Below are 17,027 nucleotides of genomic sequence, written 5' to 3'. Positions count from 1 at the left end.
AAAAAAAAAAAAAACACACACACACACACACACACACAAACACACATAATTCAAGATCTTATAGAGCCTTGATTCTTGGTCGTTAACGATTCTTTATTAGATGATATATTCGTCTTAATATTTGACTAATTACTAGACGTATTGAGTTTATGGTCAAATAGTTCATAATTTTTGTTATAGCTTTGATATGTCACTGTATTCATTTTTGGTTAATCTTACCGGTAATAACAACATCAGTGAGGTTTGTGCCAGAGATTAAACTAGCAAATGTTGGTCCTGCTGCATCTCTTCCTTGTCCGTACGATGGCAAAGGTGCAACAACTGGATACTCAGATTCATCCTTTTTATTTAAACCAAAAGATAAAAAAAACATGTAAATAAATGGCTAATACCTTACACAAAATATTTTATCCCAATTTACTTTTGTATAATACAAGATGGAAATTAACCATACCTGAGAAGCAAGAATAGTTGCACCTTTTTTGATGAACAAAGTAAAATGGCTTGTGAGGTTAAAACTTCCCGTTAGCCATTTCCCTGGTGGAACAATGAGTTGCACTCCGCCGTCGGCCGCCATTGGAGCAAGCTTGGTTATGGCTTTTCTAAACGCTTTCGTGTTCGAGGTCTTTCCATCACCAACTGCTCCAAATTCTGTTAAAACTGCCCTATGTTTTCGACAATTCAAGGCCATATATTTAACATGTGCCTTTCCTTTGATGCCTACACCCCGAGATTCCATCATCGAAAAACTACTAATAGCCAAAACTACTAATATACAAAAACTTGTTTGAATCATCTGTTGTAAAGAAAAAAGAAAAAAAACAAGTATATTATCTATTTGTTTTTTCATTCAAAACTTCAAATTAAACTCACTAAAAACATAAGTTATTGAAGGATGTCATAGTTTAAAATCGTGTTACCTTTAGAGTTGAAGATTTCATAGAGAACTCCATTTTGATTCTTCTGACTTGTTTTTGTTGTATTTTTGGTTGGTCTGAAAACAAAGTAATTTATAGAAGAACAATATAGAGAAAAACATGCTTAAACTTTTATCTAAATCTAAGCATTGACTTGAATTACCAAAATAAGTAAAGCTATTAAAAGGTGAGATCATGTACCCATCTTTTTTCTTTAAATTTCTGTTATCAGAATCCATTTTAAATTAATGTAGATAAAGACTAACATTCCCCATTTTTGGTAGAAAATAGTCCAACTTCTGAAGTAGTATATCTTCAATTAGGTATAGTTGACTGAAGAAAATCTGTAATGGCACTGACATATCCGGACCTTCCTATAAAGACTTATCAGCTTTACATATTTAGATTTAGATTATATGTGCTAAGGCATTGTTTTTACTATTATTCAAGTTCTTATCTGTTTTTAAATTATCATCTTGGATCTTTCCTAAACACTGAAAAGACTCATATCCACACATATTCATAAGAAAGAAAAAAGACTACAAGATAAAAACAAAAATGTTTTCAGATTTTTATATATAAAATATACTTAAATTACCAGAAATATATTCATAATCTGTAATAGTATTTCATAATCTTAAATTACCAAAAAGAATATATATCATTTATAGATTATGATAAAACAAAAATTAATTATAATATTTAAACATATTAAATTTTAAAATAACAGAAAGAAGATATATTACAGGTAAGTTATATGACATGATAAGGTTGAATTGATAATACTAAAAAATAAGATATATGACATGATAAAGTTGAATTGATAATACTAAAAAATAAGATATTATTCACAAGATACTTTAATATGGGTTAATCCTCATTTTACTATTAAATATATGAAATATTAAACTTATATTAAACAAAAATTATTAAATCACTAGAATTAAAACTGAACCATTTTACGGCAGATTATATACCAAATTGTTATAATTAACAAAATAGTACATTAACAAAATTAATATTAAATAGTATATTAACACAAAAAATTAAAATAAAATAAAAAAGTACCAGAAAATATTAATCGATAGTTGTAACATCCTTTATTTGTAAGTGAAAGCCACATCAAAGTTATGCAAATGAATGATCTAACACTGATTTGGCCCAAAAGAATCATCATCAGCAGCAATAATCTGAGATTGATTTGTAAACCTTCTTGTCGTCCTCTGGCAATCTGAAACCCTAAAAGCTGCTTGCTTTCTTCTTCGGATCAAACTTCCGACACAAGAAAGATAACCATGTATCGCAAAATGATATCAGTTCTTAGAGGAATAAAACCCATCTCAGGTTCCGAAAAGGTTTGAAGCAACCTGAAAAGAAATGGTTCAATTGAAAAGTATGCAAGAGTTTTGGTTAAGCTCTATAATTCCAAATTCACAAGTCGAATCCATCAAAAGAAATCGAAATGTGGCTCTTTTAAGGTCATGGGTTTGCATACCTTCACATGATGTGGCATGATCTTGATATCATAAGGAACGTGAAGCCAAGCTTCGGGTCGGTATAACAGAAAGTTCTCAGGTTTACTGGTGTAAACGTCTGCGTATTGGTGGATGTGATAAGAGAATGCTGATTCTTGACCAGTGTCTGTGACAAATGTAGCTCCGAACGATCTGTTGAACATTTGTTTCATTGTGTCTCGTGCTCTCTGTCTTGCATTGTTCAGCTCATCCAAAAGAGATTGGCATGCTTCGCTTCTATGAGTGTCTGATACAGTCGCGTGAAATCTACCGAGTAACTCTTGGATAATATGGAATTTTGCCTGAGTTTAAGCCAAAAAATTGGTCTTATTAGACATTACACATACGAAAGTATCTATATTTCTCCATGTCTCTAAGTACTTATGGCTTATGTCCTCGATCACGTTACAGGAATGTATGAATACTATAAGCAGAAAGCCATTCTTGAGAAGTTAAAGAAGAAGCTGTGACTATACCTGCTCAAACCGGTAGCTATCACCATTTTGTATCTGTATCTCTCGCTGAACCAAAAAAAACATCACAAAGAGAAGAACTCAGTGTACAAGATTGGGTTTTAAACGATATACAAACGTTTTTGAGAATACAATCAGATGAAAGGCTACATATCATGTATGGTAAACTAACCTCGAGCTCATGAATTATCGCAGCAGTTCGCCAACCAGCTTTTGAAGGCCCTCTTAGATCACTAAATAAGTGATCTCCGAAATAAATAACCTATGAACAGAACATGTTATATAGTAGTCTGTCTTTAAAATGCAATCAAAAGCATGAACTTACAAAATGGAATATATCATCTTGTGGCAAAGAGTACCTCAGGGCCATGCCACTTTGTGATCTGAAGGAAGGATTTTAGACAGCCATGGTAGTAAACTTTCTTCGGGTCAAATGCATCCACTTTTGTAAACGCCAAATTGTCCCTCTCAGAATCGTAACAACTACAAGGATCAATAGCAATAAAAGCGTCAAGCGATCAATTCCGCTAGACAGACAAACTTTACAAAAGAAAATAGCGTTTCTGAATACGGAAAACTAACCGGAAAGGGTGCTCAGATGTGTAAAATTCTGGTTTGTTTGCTTTAGCAATCACAACATCGAAGAGCTCTCGCCAGGAATCTCTGAGGCCAAAAGAGTCCTAACAACAGTAAGCACACAAATAAAGGTCATGAACCACATAAACAAAAAAAAGAAAATTCAGAACTAGCCCTAAGAACATTATAAACAACAATATAAAATCAAAGAGTGTTGAATCTAATTGTCCCTAGTGATATTCAAACGGGAACACAGAAAATTTTTAAATAGCTATCTAATAATGTGAATCACCTCCATCAGATAGCGCATTCCACCATCAACAAAATGATACGGAGAGTTGGTCAGCAAAAATAGCTTCTTTCCTTTATCTTTTAGCATTCTCAGGAAACGTAGAAGCTTACCCTGAGATGTAAATCGCTGTTCAGTAATATAAAATTCAAAAGTAATATAACTTGCATGCATTTGTAGCCATTTAAGGAATATAAGAAATTTCACTTGCATTTTTTAGCAAATATCTGTTAGGATCAGCAAGAATCCCTCTATGAACCAATCCACTTCTATGGACATGTTGAATAGCACGATTGACATCATTGTAGATGTTAGAGGCATCAAACTCAAGTTTGGCATCGACAAAATATTGGACCATGTCTGCAATAAGACAGGCCTGGAAAAAAAAATGTTGCAGTCAAACAAATCAGATATGACAAAATCATGGTTCCTCTGTACGAAAGCAACTTATTGACTTATTAAAATCACCTCGCTGAAACAGAAGAAATCCATCAATCCCACCAGACCTCTCGCTTGATCACGACCTATGTGTCGTGTTCCATACATACTCTCTATTTCCTTCCTACTAAGCTGCAAAATTATAAATATGCGAATGGCTCAGAAACCCTCCATCCCACAGCAACAGTTTCAACAAAAGAGACGATCAAAATACCTTACGACGACCGAAATAACACCCGTCTGGCTCAATAGAACCAAAGAAATCCAATTTCATGAGGCAACCTTTTTGTTTATCGTAGTACAAACCTCGGATGGGAAAAGTCGGATCATACTTAAACTGGACGCAAGCATCAGGATATCTAAACTGCAAGAATCAAGACCAATAATTCTCAAAGCAATGCTCACAACTTAAAGAAACCGCCATAAGATAAGAGATTCTACCTCATTAACCATATGCTGCTTGGCAAGATCATAGATCAAGCTCTGCAAATGAGATGAGTAGTGTGCCAAAGTGTAGTCATAATCAAATCCATAAACTTGTATATTATCCAATCTCAGATTCTTATTAACATATATCCCTACACAAGCATCATCATCATCCAAAACCAATCAGTAACAAAGAACACCAACCAAACTAATGTATATTATGAATAGCTCAGCTCAGCTCAGATCACCTTGAGGATTCATCTTAGGCATACTATTTAATGCTTCAGGGATATTAAGAAACCTCTGTTTCGCCAGCTCGAACTCACGCCGGATCTTGGTGATATCCTCATCCACGGTAGAACATTCCGGCAAAGCAACGGCATATTTCGCTTCCAGATTGGCTAACGCCGCCTCCGATTCCGACGAAGTAACGGTTGCGAATCCTCGGAAACTTGTTAGAAATCCTGAGGCAGATTCAAACGATCTTAATTCTTCGGAACTGTCACCATTTTTCGGGTTTGATTTCAGATCATAAGAAGAGAAACTCACCATTTCGGATTTGATCGGTAGCAAATGATCCTCTCTGCAATTACAACGAACTCGATCATCATCATCATCGATGGCGAATGAGGTGATAAATTAGTAGTAAATGGAAATGTTTGGGGGAGAGAGAGAGAGAGATTTACAGTGAGCGATGCTCCGAGAGGGAGAAGACGGCGAGAGGAAGTCATAAAAGTCATCTTTACATGAGAGTGGACTTTGAGAATTTGGTTTTAAGGGAAGAAGATGAAGATGACGTCATTGTTATATCAGTGGATAAAGATAATGGCGGTTAGGGTTTATCGTCGACGGCGTCGGCCAGCGAGATAAGTCCGGGGAGAGCAGATTTTCCGGATGATTTATTAGTATTGGGTCTTGGTGGGCTATGTAACTTTGTATTTCTTGATTTTGGGCTCAATTATATATTACATGTATCAAAACTAATTTAAGCAAACTTTGAAGCCCAAAATCCTATATCAGAATAAATTCCGGCGATAGAAACATCAGAAAAACCGTTGTTTAAACGTGAAGTGNAAAAAAAAAAAAAAAAAAAAAAAAAAAAAAAAAAAAAAAAAAAAAAAAAAAACGTGAAGTGTATGGACCATGTCGAAAATGGTGACACCGGATCTCCGACAACAGATCTGAGCCCCCCTCCGCGGCTCCACCTCCTCGTCTCACCCATCCTACTTGCTTTTTTGGATCCGAACTCAGTTGGTGTAGATCTACTGTTCTTTTTGTCACCTTTAGACACAAACTCTTCTCACTTGACTTGGTTGAGATCTCCCCTTGTCATTAGTCTCTGTTCTAGCTTTTGCTAAGATCTGCCTCTGTTTTGGACTCTCTTCCCCTTAAGAAGCTCTCGGACTTCTTCAAGGAGTTGGCTCTCCATTTGAGTAAACTCATTTCCTCCAACACGTCGAGGTCTCCCGAGTAAACCGGACGGTTCGCCGCCGTTACCAGAATTTGATTCAAAGAAATCAAAATGATTATGTGATTTCTACTCCCTCTCATTGAGGTGTCTTTGTCTACGTTAAAGTAAAGTTATTAAATCGGATAAAAAAAAAACTCAAACCCCATTTAAAGATCACCAAATTCATGAGGATTCTATCGTGGAATTGCCAAGGGGCAAGAGCCGAACCCACAACACGTAGAATAGAAGAAATGCACAAGATGTATTCTCCAAGTTTTATGTTTCTTTGTGAAACCAAGAATGACCGCTCGTTTATGGAAGACAAACAAACCTCTCTCGGATATGACAACCTCTTCACCGTGGAACCAAAGGGCAACAACAATGATGGAGGACTAGCTCTTTTTTATTCTAATGATTATCCGGTTCATATTCTAGCCTCGGATGATCACTTGATTGACACTGAGACTGTCATTGATGGAAACCGAGTATTCATGACGTTCGTTTATGGTGATCCGGTTGTTAAATGCAGACAATATGTTTGGGAGCGGTTAACCCGTATCGGGATTGCTCGTTCTGATGCTTGTTGGTTCATTATTGGTGATTTCAATGAGATTACCGGCAATCATGAGAAACGTGGTGGCAAAAAAAGATCAGAGAACTCTTTTCTACCTTTCCGTGCTATGATCCAAGCATGTGGATTTATTGATTTCCCTTTCCAAGGAAATCAATTCTCATGGAAAGGACAACGGACAAATGGGAATATACGATCTCAGTTAGACAGAGCCATGGGGAACAAAGAGTGGCACAACATATTTCCTCACACTAATGTGGAGTATTTGAAGATGTGGGGTTCTGATCATAGACCCCTTCTAGCGTCTATTCCATCAAGTCTGAAAAAAAAATTCATGTTAGACAAAAGAAGGAGTGGAAAAGCTGGACTCAAAGAAGCCATGATGGAAGGATGGTGTGTCAAGGGATCACACGAAAACCATCATCCACTATCGAAGAAAATCCAAAATTCTCAAAGAATTATCTCCTTTGGGAAGAAATCTACTCAAACAAATGCGGAGAAACTTATCAAGGAACTCCAAAATAAGATTGATGAAACATATGAGGATATTCTTGCTCCACCGGAAACTCTCCTTGATCTGAAATTGAGGCTTTGTGATGCTTATAAAGAAGAGGGAACCTTCTGGTTTTAAAAGAGTCGGCAAGGGAGCGGCTTGCAGTACGAGGAGATACGAACACACAAAATTTCCATGCATAGACGAGAGTCGGTAACTATAAAGTCTACATTTTCTTTCATTTATATAAAAGAATCACAAGTTGAAAAAAAAAAAAAGTATTTAAAAAAATTGCGAGCTTGATTAATTATTTTGATCTTCATTAGCTAGCTATTGAAACGTAAAAGACAGCAACGAAGATTAAATTTTGAAACGTCCGAGTATATTTAACTCCGATGAGAACTAGACGTTAAGAAACCAATTTAAAAAAAAAAAGTATCATGTGAGAACTAATGTTGCTTTCGTCTTCTTGAAACAATCTCCGACGCCCAAGCCTTGCCTATATCAGTCTGGAACTTACCTGAATTAATCAAACAGAAACAAGTTTTAAAAGCCTTCAACCATATAGAGATTTTATGTATTTGGATTCTAAATTACAACAGCAAAATACCTGCGGTCGATTGGAAAAACTCTTCTAGATCTTTCCCTTGCGCTGCCGTATAATAGCAAACAAACAATATGAGATTTAGTCTGTACTCATTCTCAAATTAAGATTTTTGTTGAGGTCATTACCTTGTTCGTATTCCAAAGCTTGTAGTATCATCTCAACCTTGTCGAAATCTTTAACAACTTTAGCTTCAGGTGAAGAGTTCTCTTCATATTCTCTCCAAAGCTCAGCGATTTCATTGGCTGCAGTTACCGCGTAAAATATATAATGGTAGAAGTGATAAGTGTCTATGCAAATGAGCCACAAGAAGATAGAACAAAGATATGTAAAAGAACAGACCTCTTTCTCCTCCACCCAAGAGTTTGCACATGTGTTCAAGTGCTTCACTTTCTCTTCGGTTTTTCTCTTCTTTAGAGATCCCACAAGAAGGTGTAATGTCTCCTACAATGGCTGCTCAACAACAATAATCGAATTCAAACGATCATTCATTCCTAAATAACTTGAGATTGGTGATTTAGTCTCTAAAAAAGGGAAAGAACTAACCTTCTGCAATGTCATGAACAATTGCCATTTTCATGCATCTGTAAAAAGAAACCAAATATGAATGAGTTTAAATTCCAGCGGTTGAGCTTGAAAATAAAGACGAAGCAAGCATGAATCTCTCACTTGTCTCTGTTAACACCAGGGATATCTGAAGAAATTAGAGCCATAAGACCCATCCGATACATGTGATCCGCTATTGATTCTGGATCTTTTACGTCTCTTTTGATCCATCCAGCTCTTGGAGTTGTCTATTTGATATACAAAAGGTGGTTTACCAAAGGATACAACACATAAAGCAGCAAACAAAACCAAAAATAAAAAACTAGATTCACATAACAACATCGGAAAAACTTCATATCTACAAGGACTTTAGTAATCACGGATCATAAAAGTAACCACATAGCTTAAAGTCGTTTCATTTCCCAAACGAATTTTTACAATCCATCAACAGTTGCATTGCAGCCACATAAATTTTACAACTTGACAATGGTTCATTTCTGCAACGCACTACAGAAGTCAAATCATCAAGCATGGAACGTGTGAAGATATCACCACACAGATCCATCTTAACATTGGTTACAAACATCCACATACATGATCTAATAAACAGATACACAATTGCATCAAATTCCACAATTCATCAACAGTATGACCTCCACACATATCCATCTTAACATTGGTAACAAATATCCATATAAATCTAAACAACGCATCATCTTATAAACACTATAACAACATTGCATCAGAGGTTTGAAACCAACATCTATATAAAATCAAACTTTCTCAAAGATTCCATGACGGAGACTTGCCAGAGAAGAAATGGCTTAATCACAGAAACAACCAGAATTTTAGCAAAAACACATCTGCGAAGACTAAGGTTAATGTAATCTACGAAGCAGGAAACAAAACCTCACCCAGATTCACATAAAAGAACACATAAGTGAGGACTTAGATCATCAAAGCAACCACATAGCTTGAAAATCGTATCATTCCCCTAACAAATTCAGATTCCAATACAATCCATCAACAAGAACAATGAATCAACATTACATTCCGCTGTATATAACCACAGAATCCACCGGATCTTAGCGAAAAGAACTCAAAGCGGATCATATAAAGGTTACCTTGAGGCGAGTACAGAGAGAGAGGAAATCGATGGCGGAAGAAGCGGAAGAAGTGGGAACCGCCGCGGAATTAGGAGAAGAAAGAGAGACGGAACCATCTCCGGGTTGAGGGGAATCGGAAGCCATGCAGTGAATCGCACGGTTAGGAGAAGACAAAGAAGAAGAAGCTGCGGAGGCGGAGGCGGAGGAGTAAGTGAATCGGAGAGTGGAACGAGTGAAAGAAGGAACGAGGATGACGAGAGAGAGTGATTTGCAGAAGAAGACTCGATTCACATTCTTCATTTTTTTTCCTTTCTCCTTTATCTTTTTGTTTCTGGGAATTCGTGTTGTTGTTTGTTCCCTTAACTGTTTCGATAATTTCGTTTACCTCTGGAGATTTATATTGGGCCTTATATCATATGACGACCCAACAATACTGTAGTGGGTCATTGATTTCAATTTTTAAATAATATATAATAGTTGATAAAAACAATATGTATTTTATATACAGTATATAGTAGTATTTATTTGGAGAGGAAGAAAATCATGTAAAACAATAAAGTATTAAAAATACATGGTTATTAAATTATTAAATCAATATATATATATATATATATGTAAATTATGAACAAAATTTAGTTTTTATAGTTTTTGAATTTATAGGGAACAAAAAATGTGTGACTAATAATTACGTAAACATTTGTGTGTCATGTGTTGATACAATTATTTTCAAATTGATTTTTTGTGATTAAGTAAACTCTACTGGTGAATACCATTCCATAGCATGGCTTGCCATAGAGATGGATTGCTTCCTATCATTACATCTCTGACAAGATATGATCACCAAATGTCGTATCGCATATTTCCATAGCAATTAAGAAATATTTTAAATGTAAAATTATGATCATTTAAATACTGATAATTAAATGAAGGCCATTGAAATTCACAAGTTTTTTTCAAAAATTGTGAAATTATATGTTCAAAGATGATGTAAAATCAAAATGGAATGAAAGGAGATTAGAGACTAGTTTGAAAATCCTTATTAGAAATGTGAAATGACATTGTTATTAATAGAAAAATGTGATCAAGACGAGGTCTATGTATAACGAGAACTATCATAGGGAAGAACAAATTAGTTTTGGGAGACTTTCTTGTACAAAAATATGCATTAGTTAGCAAAATAAAAAGTTATCGAAAGTAAACATCATTTGATTTCATTTCATAATGTGTATTTTTCTGTTTATAAATTTGTATGGCTATAGTTGTTAAAAAACAAAATTTGTATGACTATAGAATGTCTAATTTAATGTATCAAGACTTTGTCAATGAAAATTGATCAAACGTCAAAGTAAACTTGAGACGCTCTTTCATTACTCAAAACAAAGTGCCACTAAAAATTCTCAATGTGGATGAGAGAGTTTATTCCGTTTATAGTGGCTTGATTAGTCTTTATTTTGTCTTCGTTTTGGCATTTTGGTAGTAGTAAACTAGTAATCATCTTACCTAATCTGTGTGTGATAAGTAAATACAGTTAATTAATTTTAGAATAAATGATATATTCTTATGGGTAGTCTAAATTAATTTAATAAAATTCACATTAATCTTAGACATTTTAATTAAAATTTGGTTGTCAATTCTATTAAATTTTAGTAGTGAAGTAGTAAGTATAATGGTTATCGTATCTTTATTCTTGAAGAATCTGTTGTATAAACTTTATAAGTGCTACATGATGAAAAACTTATATCGGGAAGCTCATCCATATGGAAAATGGTTAAAACACTTTTAAACAACTTCTTTGAAGGCTGATCCACGTTTCCTTCGTATCAGTAATTACTAATAAGTAATAACTATGTATAAAATAAAAATCTCTTTTTGTTTTCTCTCCGAGGCCCGACAACCGAAGAAACTCTAAGCATCTCCTTGCCATGGCTTCCGCGGTCGCTGTTGGTGACCCTCCTTCGCCAGAACCCCCTACCCGCCCGACCCTCCCATCCCTCCCTCCAACTTCGCGCAAACCTCCATCGTCGAACTATCTCCTCTATCCTCTCTCTCTCCAGCTTTCCACCTTTACATTCTTCTAGATCTGGGATCTACGATTCTTCTTGTATCCTCTAGTGATACTCATTTCGCTTGTTTGCGATTCTTTCCTGCTGTGTGCAGTCCCCGGTACCAGATCTGTTCTCGGATTTGTGTCTTAAGTGTCGGTGTATTAGCCAAATTTGTTGGTTTTTCTTCGACGTTGCTCCCCTCTGTTGAATCTGGCCTCTCGTTGCCAGCGAATCATCCTCCCCTCTTTGCAATAGCTGTCTGGTTCTTCTTTGACACCTCCACCTCCCCTCCTCTCCCAATTCCCCAGGTTTATTCTTCCTCTTCTGATTCTTCTCTCTTGAAAAACTATCAGATTTTTGTGAAGTGTGTAGCTCTGGCTTTGTGGAATACGAGTTTAGATCTTTCGATGGCCCTTGTTGCCTTTGGCTTTACTTGTGTGCTCTCTCGTCGACCCCATATCGCCTTCGTACGGCCCTTCACTGCATTATGCAGATTCTGCTCCGATATCACTACATCAATGGTTGCTTCTTCGATGGGGCTTTCTATCCTTAGCTCAACTCCGGACCCTCCATATCCCTCTCCAGCTAAGACCCACGTCGCTCATGTCGTCAAGTCACACCGGCTTCTCAGTCTCGTTGGCAGCAGAGTTGATTGTTCGCTCTCTATCTCAATCAACACACCTCCTCTCCTGTTCCCCCAGGTATGCTCCTGTTCTTCGGTCTCTGGTGCTTCTATTTTGGAAAGTTCTTGGATGATCGTTAAGAGTGTGGCTCTGGCTTTGTGGAATTTGGATCTAGGTTTTACTCCTTTGATGAATTTGGATATCCTTGGATTCACATTTGTGCCTTCTTGTGGTACCTTTATCGCCTTAGTGCAAACTTTTACTGCAGTATGCAGATTTTACTTTGAATTGGCTGTGTTAGTAGCCGCTTTGTTGCAGATTGGAAAGAGATCTTTGCTCTCCTTCACCGTTCCAGATTTTCTGGTTCACCGGGGCTTTTATAGCTCTCATCTTTCCTTTAAGGAGCTTATTATCCACCCAAATACTTCACTCGGTTTTAGTGGTATTGTCACAGGGAGCATTATTCTGAAGACTGTTCTACTTGAAGTAGAAGCGAGGATTGTTGCTCAAGACTGTCTCCGTTCAGCATTTGCTGACTGTTTGTCGTTGGTGTCTTTAGAGGTTTCGTTTCCTCCATTCAAGAACCAATCTACTTTGGTTGAGCTTGTTAGCTCCCATTTATCCCTTTATCCATGGTTTGAGCTTGTTAGCTCCCATTTATCCCTTTATCTATGTTTAGCTTATGCTTTCGTTATTGTTGTTGCTTTACCATTTGCTCAAGTGGCTTGGTTTGTTTGGGTTTCTAATAGCGTTTTGTACCTTCTTCTTGAGGAGGAATAACTCTTTTAGTTTGAATGAAATCTGAGTTTGACAAAAAAAAAAAAAAACTATGTATAAAATATATATATATATACGTGCACCCAACATTTTATGGTATAAAACTTAAAACGGAGAGAATTGTTTTTACAAAGTAAATATTGTTTGGACTAAATAATCACTAAATTCTGGAAACATTTTCGAACGGCATTTGTTAATTGTTATGTAGTATGCGTGCGTATTTGTCCTTGTTAACAGTATAAAATTTCAGTATGTAAAAAACATGAACTTAAACCGTAAAACGTGGTTGACCGGATCGAAACGACAAACTCAATAGATTTTCGTATGTGCATCGATTTTACGGTCTATGACTATACGTATCGTTTTTGAAGTTAGAAATGCTTATCGTGTTTTTGATTTAAGCACGTGTGATTAATGTAACAAAGAAATAGTGTAATCATTGAAATTTTTTTCTATTACGTTTGTGATTGATTTCACCGAGTAAAATCCACTTACAATGCCTCCTCCACTTACAATCGTCGTTAGTGGGCGGGTAGCCAAATACCATATGATTCAATTCACACTAAATGTATATATATAATATATATATATATATATATAAAAATACAATGCATATATAATTTGTTTAATTGTCTAATAGTTGAATAACTATTCCTTTATGTGGCTCTAAGTGTACAAGTCAATAATATAAAGAAAATGATCGAAGCTAGTTGGTCCAACGTTAATTGAACTTAGTGGCATCCACTTCAGAGCTCACTCTACCTCAAAGCTACTATAAATACACTAACATATTTCCAGTCTTCTATCCCATAACAAGACTTACAAATATAGAGCACAAGCGATATACTGCTTTATTAGATAGAAGGGTATTATTCTAAAATGGCTAGGGTACATGGTCTCGTTCTTCTTAGTTTATTGGTTATTTCGAGTTTGGTTATGTTAACTGAGAGTCGGGTAGCAAGGAAGGACTTGGGAATAGGTTTGGGTCTTGGGTTGGGGATTGGTATTGGTGGTGGCTCAGGCTCTGGCGCTGGTGCTGGTGCTGGTTCAGGCTCGCGGTCTAGTTCATCATCTAGCTCAAGCTCATCATCGAGTTCAAGTTCTGGTGGTTCAGGTGGGTCGGCTGGATCATCTGCTGGTTCGTTTGCTGGATCTAGGGCTGGATCCGGATCTGGTAACTAAATCTTAAAAATATGTGTGGAACAAACATAAGTGTGAAATTGAATGTAATGTTTTTATTTTCTAAGACTTCGGTATGTATTACGCTAGAACTGTGTGGATTGAATAAATCATCCATGTAACTAAGTTGTGTTTTTTTCCTTGCAATAAGCTAAGTAATGTTTTTATTACAAAAAGAAGCTTGTTAAATTTTAGTACCTTTATTACAACGAAAATGTTACTCCCTTAATTTTAAAATACTTGTCATTCTAGGTCTAATTTTTGTTTCAGTTTAGTTGTGGTTCTTGTTTTCCAATGTCTTAGTAAAAAAATTATCTCATTTGCCCTTTATTAAATATATAAAAAGTTAAATTTTTTAAAATTCTAATAGTCAAACAAGAGTATAATAGAATATTAATCTAATTTCTTAGTTTGTGTACAAAGCTCTAGAATGACAAGTAAACAAGTAAAAAAAAACAGAAGGAGTATAGATTATCAAGTGATTATTACTAAAGAAGGAACTCCCAAATTAAAGTCTTAAAATCTCATTTTTATAGTATTACTTTTCAAGATTCAATAAACCAATAAAATAGATGAAAATCCAAACCAGATCAATTACAAAGTCTACATAAGAAAAATCACAAAGCATGAAACAAACTTTAATGTTACAGAAAGAAATGAGAAAAAATAAAATGGATGAAAGAAAAAGATTCTTGAGCCAACTTCGAACAATCCGTGAATTATGAAACCGAAGTCCGCTGATACTCAATCATATGGGACTACACCTAATCACCTACAGTATTATCTTAAAGACGATTTCCGTATCACATGTTTTAGATGTCTTATGCGGTTTCATACCCATATGTCATAATGTGATTTGTCATTAACTAATTAGCAATATTTATTTCCAACACTTATATAGACTATTGAGATTATTGTTTTCTAACTATATTTAATCAAGTGATTTTTTTTTGGTCGGATTGAATCAAGTGAATATCTAACTAAGGTTATCGTTTTTTTTTTTTTCAAAACTAAGATTATCGATCGTAAGAAAGGTTTTAGCAGGGGACCATCAATTATTTTCTTATTTTATTTGGTTTAGATATTAATGAATAACTTGATCAATAAATTCAATGTCTTTTTCTTTTTTGGGCAAAATCAATAAATTCAATGTCATGACTCATATACGTAGAAAAAAAATTATATCATAAATTACAAATCCTAAAACTAAAAAGATTATAATTACTTTTTTTAAAAGGTAAAATAATAATAATATAATAAATTACTAATCATAAAATAAGAAAAGGCATTATTACAGTTACTATAAATTTTGGTTTATTTATATGCAGGTATTGGCCTAAAAAATAAATATTGTTCAGATCCTAGTAATCTAAATAGTAAATCAAACCACAGTTACAAATTTGTTTTGGTAAACAACATCTATCATGCGGGTTCAAACATATCTAATTTGAATTTGTTTTTAAACAAGAGTTCATGTAATTTGAATTATTATTTCTCATTTTCTAATTTCCATTAGTAGGTTAGGTAACATAGCAACGCAGCCTCCAAAAGCATAAAAACAAATTGCTATTTTTTCCAGTGGCGTATATGATAATTAAATAAAATACGAGTAAAACGTTGACCAAAAAATACGAGTAAACAATTAACAAATTGGACTTTTCAAAACCTTTCCAACTCTCTCACGCAAGTAAAAAACAAAAGGAAAAAGTAGCACTCAATTAATTTGACATAGTAGAAATAAGTTAATCATATGAAAGTGAAAGCTTACTTGATTTTTCAAAACCTTAATACTTTTCTTTTAGGGGTGACTTTGACATACGGTTTTCAGACAATATAGAACGAATAAAAAAAATGATTATACATATTGTTCAAAAATTTCAGTTTGTGATATCATATATTATAAATAAAACTATACATGTTTATATAATTTTATATCATAAATTTTGTATTGTAAAAAACATATGTTGGTCGATAAATTTATATAGAGTTAGCAATAAACTTATATTCATAATTTTTTTTTTGACAGCTATATATTATAAAAAAACTTTATATAGTCATTATTCATAAATAAGATAAGATCAAATATGGAGAAAAAATTTATTTAGTATAAAAAGAAAATAAACTAATAATTATTCCAATGAAAGCATTATCCTGAAAAAATCTCGAGCACTCGCTATAAAGCGCGTGGAAATTAAAGAGTCCTTCTTCCAATGCAACCAAACCAAAGTCTTCAAGTCTCCAACTACTCTTTCCTTAAGACAAGAAGCCAAATAAAGGACAAAACAAACGAAACTTCTCTGCAAATTTCTTCACTTCCACGCGTTTCAATCATCTCTATATAAACTTATTTCTCCCCAACTCACCTAAACACGTCTCTCTCGGTTCCTCAAGTTCTCAATCTTTCTCTCAAATTCAAACTCTGATTCCATCTTCTTAACTCTTTAAGCTTCTCTCAAAGTTTCCAAATCAATCAACCATGGTTCGTTGTAGCAACAACCTTGTTGGTATACTTAACTTCCTAGTCTTTCTCCTCTCAATCCCAATCTTAGCTGGAGGAATCTGGCTAAGCCAAAAAGGGTCAACAGAGTGTGAAAGGTTCCTAGACAAACCCGTGATTGCTCTTGGTGTTTTTCTCATGGTTGTAGCTATAGCTGGTTTGATTGGTTCATGTTGTAGAGTCACATGGCTTCTTTGGGTTTATCTCTTTGTCATGTTCCTTTTGATTCTCCTTGTGTTCTGTATAACAGTTTTCGCCTTTGTTGTTACAAACAAAGGTGCTGGTGAAGCTATTGCTGGAAAGGGTTATAAAGAGTATAGACTTGGTGATTACTCTGATTGGTTGCAGAATCGTGTTAACAATGGTAAAAACTGGAATAAGATTAGGAGTTGTCTTGTTGAGAGCAAAGTTTGTTCTAAGCTTGAAGCTAAGTTTATTGATGTTCCTGTCAATAATTTCTACCAAGAACATCTTACTGCTCTTCAGGTAAAGTGTTTGATTTG

At 34.8% G+C, this 17,027-nt stretch overlaps 6 protein-coding genes and 1 pseudogene across 7 annotated transcripts in view; 4 read left to right on the top strand and 3 right to left on the bottom strand.

Annotated features, from left to right (window-relative positions):
- Positions 1-1,000, bottom strand: part of LOC104713829 (probable polygalacturonase) — a 9,295-nt gene extending 8,295 nt beyond the window's left edge. Inside the window, exons 1-3 of the mRNA XM_010431040.2 lie at positions 921-1,000; positions 455-796; positions 220-340 (exon numbers count right to left, since the gene is read on the bottom strand). Of these exons, the coding sequence (XP_010429342.1) occupies positions 220-340; positions 455-796; positions 921-953 (496 nt within the window). The 5' untranslated portion in view covers positions 954-1,000. The remainder of the gene's footprint in view (positions 1-219; positions 341-454; positions 797-920) is intronic.
- Positions 1,917-5,513, bottom strand: LOC104713827 (5'-nucleotidase domain-containing protein DDB_G0275467-like). The gene is made up of 14 exons (XM_010431039.2): positions 5,320-5,513; positions 5,183-5,216; positions 4,882-5,097; positions 4,649-4,785; positions 4,422-4,571; positions 4,238-4,339; positions 3,981-4,145; positions 3,773-3,883; positions 3,487-3,584; positions 3,264-3,387; positions 3,077-3,166; positions 2,908-2,952; positions 2,413-2,733; positions 1,917-2,284 (listed from the first exon to the last, which is right to left on the bottom strand). The coding sequence occupies exons 1-14, from the start codon at positions 5,371-5,373 to the stop codon at positions 2,258-2,260; spliced, it is 1,674 nt and encodes a 557-aa protein (XP_010429341.1). The 5' UTR covers positions 5,374-5,513; the 3' UTR covers positions 1,917-2,257.
- Positions 6,269-7,285, top strand: LOC104715920. The gene has a single exon (XM_010433284.1). The coding sequence runs from the start codon at positions 6,269-6,271 to the stop codon at positions 7,283-7,285; it is 1,017 nt and encodes a 338-aa protein (XP_010431586.1).
- LOC104713826 (HD domain-containing protein 2) lies at positions 7,427-9,769 on the bottom strand. Its single transcript, XM_010431038.2, has 7 exons — positions 9,422-9,769; positions 8,421-8,545; positions 8,298-8,335; positions 8,094-8,204; positions 7,880-7,996; positions 7,758-7,799; positions 7,427-7,667 (listed from the first exon to the last, which is right to left on the bottom strand). The coding sequence occupies exons 1-7, from the start codon at positions 9,701-9,703 to the stop codon at positions 7,597-7,599; spliced, it is 786 nt and encodes a 261-aa protein (XP_010429340.1). The 5' UTR covers positions 9,704-9,769; the 3' UTR covers positions 7,427-7,596.
- Positions 11,219-12,903, top strand: LOC104713825 (annotated as a pseudogene).
- Positions 13,650-14,264, top strand: LOC104713823 (lysozyme D-like). Its single transcript, XM_010431037.1, has one exon. It carries the CDS (start codon positions 13,728-13,730, stop codon positions 14,028-14,030), a length of 303 nt encoding a protein of 100 aa, XP_010429339.1. The 5' UTR covers positions 13,650-13,727; the 3' UTR covers positions 14,031-14,264.
- LOC104713822 (tetraspanin-8-like) overlaps positions 16,259-17,027 on the top strand; it is a 2,726-nt gene continuing 1,957 nt past the window's right edge. The window contains exon 1 of one of the 2 annotated variants that reach the window (XM_010431036.2): positions 16,259-17,010. In XM_010431036.2, coding sequence (XP_010429338.1) covers positions 16,504-17,010 — 507 coding nt within the window. In that variant the 5' untranslated portion in view covers positions 16,259-16,503. The remainder of the gene's footprint in view (positions 17,011-17,027) is intronic. The other variant, XM_010431035.2, reaches the window with a different exon arrangement.

Source organism: Camelina sativa, chromosome 9, assembly GCF_000633955.1.
Source record: "Camelina sativa cultivar DH55 chromosome 9, Cs, whole genome shotgun sequence".
Classification (NCBI taxonomy): Eukaryota; Viridiplantae; Streptophyta; class Magnoliopsida; order Brassicales; family Brassicaceae; genus Camelina; species Camelina sativa.
Note: the sequence above shows the minus strand (reverse complement) of the source record. Positions and strands in the feature narration are given on the sequence as shown.